At 54.4% G+C, this 2,648-nt stretch overlaps 1 protein-coding gene across 2 annotated transcripts; it reads left to right on the top strand.

Annotated features, from left to right (window-relative positions):
• Positions 1 to 230: 230 nt before the first annotated feature.
• LOC100382364 (uncharacterized) lies at positions 231 to 2,059 on the top strand. Of its 2 annotated transcripts, XM_008653441.4 has the most exons (2): positions 231 to 505; positions 658 to 1,624. In XM_008653441.4, exons 1-2 carry the CDS (start codon positions 392 to 394, stop codon positions 1,522 to 1,524), a joined length of 981 nt encoding a protein of 326 aa, XP_008651663.1. In that variant the 5' UTR covers positions 231 to 391; the 3' UTR covers positions 1,525 to 1,624. The 2 variants fall into 2 exon arrangements, with proteins under 2 accessions (XP_008651663.1, NP_001168580.1); NM_001175109.1 differs by having other exon boundaries at positions 333 to 2,059.
• The last annotated feature ends 589 nt before the right edge of the window (positions 2,060 to 2,648 follow it).

Genomic DNA, 2,648 nt, shown 5'->3' with positions numbered 1-2,648 from the left:
AGCTGACGGCCAGCCCAGCCAAGCCAAGCTGGAGTGCAAGAGAATCCCGTGCGTGCATGCTGAGGGCCCGCGACGAGACGGGCCAACACGCGTCGCCCACATGGGCGTGGCCCGCGTGGGTGCCCACAGGTCAATGCCCTGTCTGTCAGCAAGAGCAACAACCAAAAAACAACTCTGCTGCTGGCTGCTGTCTGTTGACAAGTCGGGAAAGCTCGTCCACTTCCAGTTCCACTCCGCTAGAAAGCTTGAACTTGGATGCCGAGCCTATAAATGGCGACCGACCCCGGCCACTTCCACTCACCGCACTCCAGCGTTCAGCATTAGACACGAGAGCTCCTAGTAGCCAGACCAGTAGTCCCGCGACCCTGTCGAGAGAAACAGACAGAGCAACATGGCGCCTGCATTGTCATTCCCGATCATCGACATGGGGCTGCTCGCCGGGGAGGAGAGGCCGGCGGCGATGGAGCTGCTGCAAGATGCGTGCGAGAACTGGGGCTTCTTCGAGGTAGATGCTCAGCATGGATGGAGAACTGATCCAACTCCAGGAACTGAAACAAAATAATTAAGCTGCACAAATATACACTCTATCTGTTTTTATCGTTGATGATGGTGCTCTATCTGTTTTCTTTAATCCTATTATTCCCTCCTGCCCTGCAGATTCTGAACCACGGCATCTCGACGGAGCTGATGGACGAGGTAGAGAAGCTGACCAAGGAGCACTACAAGCGGGTGCGCGAGCAGAGGTTCCTCGAGTTCGCCAGCAAGACGCTCGGGGACGGCCGCGACATTGCGCAGGGCGTGAAGGCGGAGAACCTGGACTGGGAGAGCACCTTCTTCGTCCGCCACCTCCCGGAGCCCAACATCGCCGAGATACCGGACCTGGACGACGAGTACCGGCGCGTCATGAAGCGGTTCGCCGGCGAGCTGGAGGCGCTGGCGGAGCGGCTGCTGGACCTGCTGTGCGAGAACCTCGGCCTCGACAGGGGCTACCTGGCGCGCGCGTTCCGCGGGCCCAGCAAGGGCGCCCCGACGTTCGGCACCAAGGTCAGCAGCTACCCGCCGTGCCCGCGCCCGGACCTCGTCAGCGGCCTGCGCGCGCACACCGACGCCGGCGGCATCATCCTGCTGTTCCAGGACGACCGGGTGGGCGGCCTCCAGCTGCTCAAGGACGGCGAGTGGGTTGACGTGCCGCCCATGCGCCACGCCGTCGTCGTCAACCTGGGCGACCAGCTGGAGGTGATCACCAACGGCAGGTACAAGAGCGTCATGCACCGGGTGGTGGCGCAGCCCAGCGGGAACAGGATGTCCATCGCGTCCTTCTACAACCCGGGCAGCGACGCGGTCATCTTCCCGGCGCCGGCGCTGGTCAAGGCCGAGGAGGCGGCAGCGGGGGCGTACCCCAGCTTCGTCTTCGAGGACTACATGAAGCTGTACGTGCGGCACAAGTTCGAGGCCAAGGAGCCACGGTTCGAGGCCTTCAAGTCCATGGAGACGGACAGCTCCAATCGCATAGCCATCGCGTGAAACACCGGACCTGCGCCGAGCTCTGGCTTACTGTTCGAGATGTACGTGCGGCGTACTGTACTCACTACCGGAATCCGAGACTTTGCCGAGTGTTGGCTTCTTTGCCGAGTGCCTTTTGTCGGGCACTCGGCAAAGAAAGCTTTGCCGAGTGCCGTACTCGGTAACGTTAGGCACTCGGCAAAACGTGCTTTGCCGAGGGCTGAACACTCGGCACAGAACGGCACTCGGCAAAGACAACTTTGCCGAGAGTCAAACACTCGGCAAAGGAGGCTCTCGGCGAGCGGCCGTCCCAAAGCTGACGGCCGTTAGTCTTTGCCGAGTGTCATCCGTTGGCTCTCGGCAAAGAGGTTCTGTACCGAGTGCCACATAGTAGGCACTCGGCAAAGCATACTTTGCCGAGTGTCATCTCTGGACACTCGGCAAAGTATATTTTTATTTTTTTATTTTGTCTCTCGAAATTTTTGTGGTATGTTTCTACACTATGTAGACCTACATGTACCATTTTGGGATAATTATAACAGTTTTTTCTATAGCTAGTATATTTAGTTTGTTTATTTGAATTTCTTCGGAAAATTCAGATTTGAACTGCAGGTCACTCGAAACTTGGAAAACCGTGAATGCAAAAATGATATCCATGCTACATAGCACAAGTTACGACCGATTTCAGGAGCGAACCGGAAACTTCGAGCACCATGCTCACTCAACATGACCGTAAACTTGCCATACAGGTGTTTAAAAATTGTATAAAACAGAAACAAAGTCAGAAAATCATGAACCCTGTCCACGTGTCATGATATCATATGTAGAGGCTGTGATAAAAATTTGAAAAAGTTTCGAGAAAGCTGTAACGCACTATGTGTACAAACCTAAGAGATCCACATTGAAACTCTATGATTTCATGTGTGGTTCTCTTAGGTTTCTACACATAGTGTCTCACAACTTTCTCCAAACATTCTAAATTTTTTATCACAGCCTCTACATATGATATCATGACACGTGGACAGGGTTCATGATTTTCTGACTTTGTTTCTGTTTTATACAATTTTTAAACACCTGTATGGCAAGTTTACGGTCATGTTGAGTGAGCATGGTGCTCGAAGTTTCCGGTTCGCTCCTGAAATCGG

The sequence above is a fragment of the Zea mays genome, chromosome 7 (genome assembly GCF_902167145.1).
Source record: "Zea mays cultivar B73 chromosome 7, Zm-B73-REFERENCE-NAM-5.0, whole genome shotgun sequence".
NCBI classification, from domain to species: domain Eukaryota; kingdom Viridiplantae; phylum Streptophyta; class Magnoliopsida; order Poales; family Poaceae; genus Zea; species Zea mays.
Note: the sequence above shows the minus strand (reverse complement) of the source record. Positions and strands in the feature narration are given on the sequence as shown.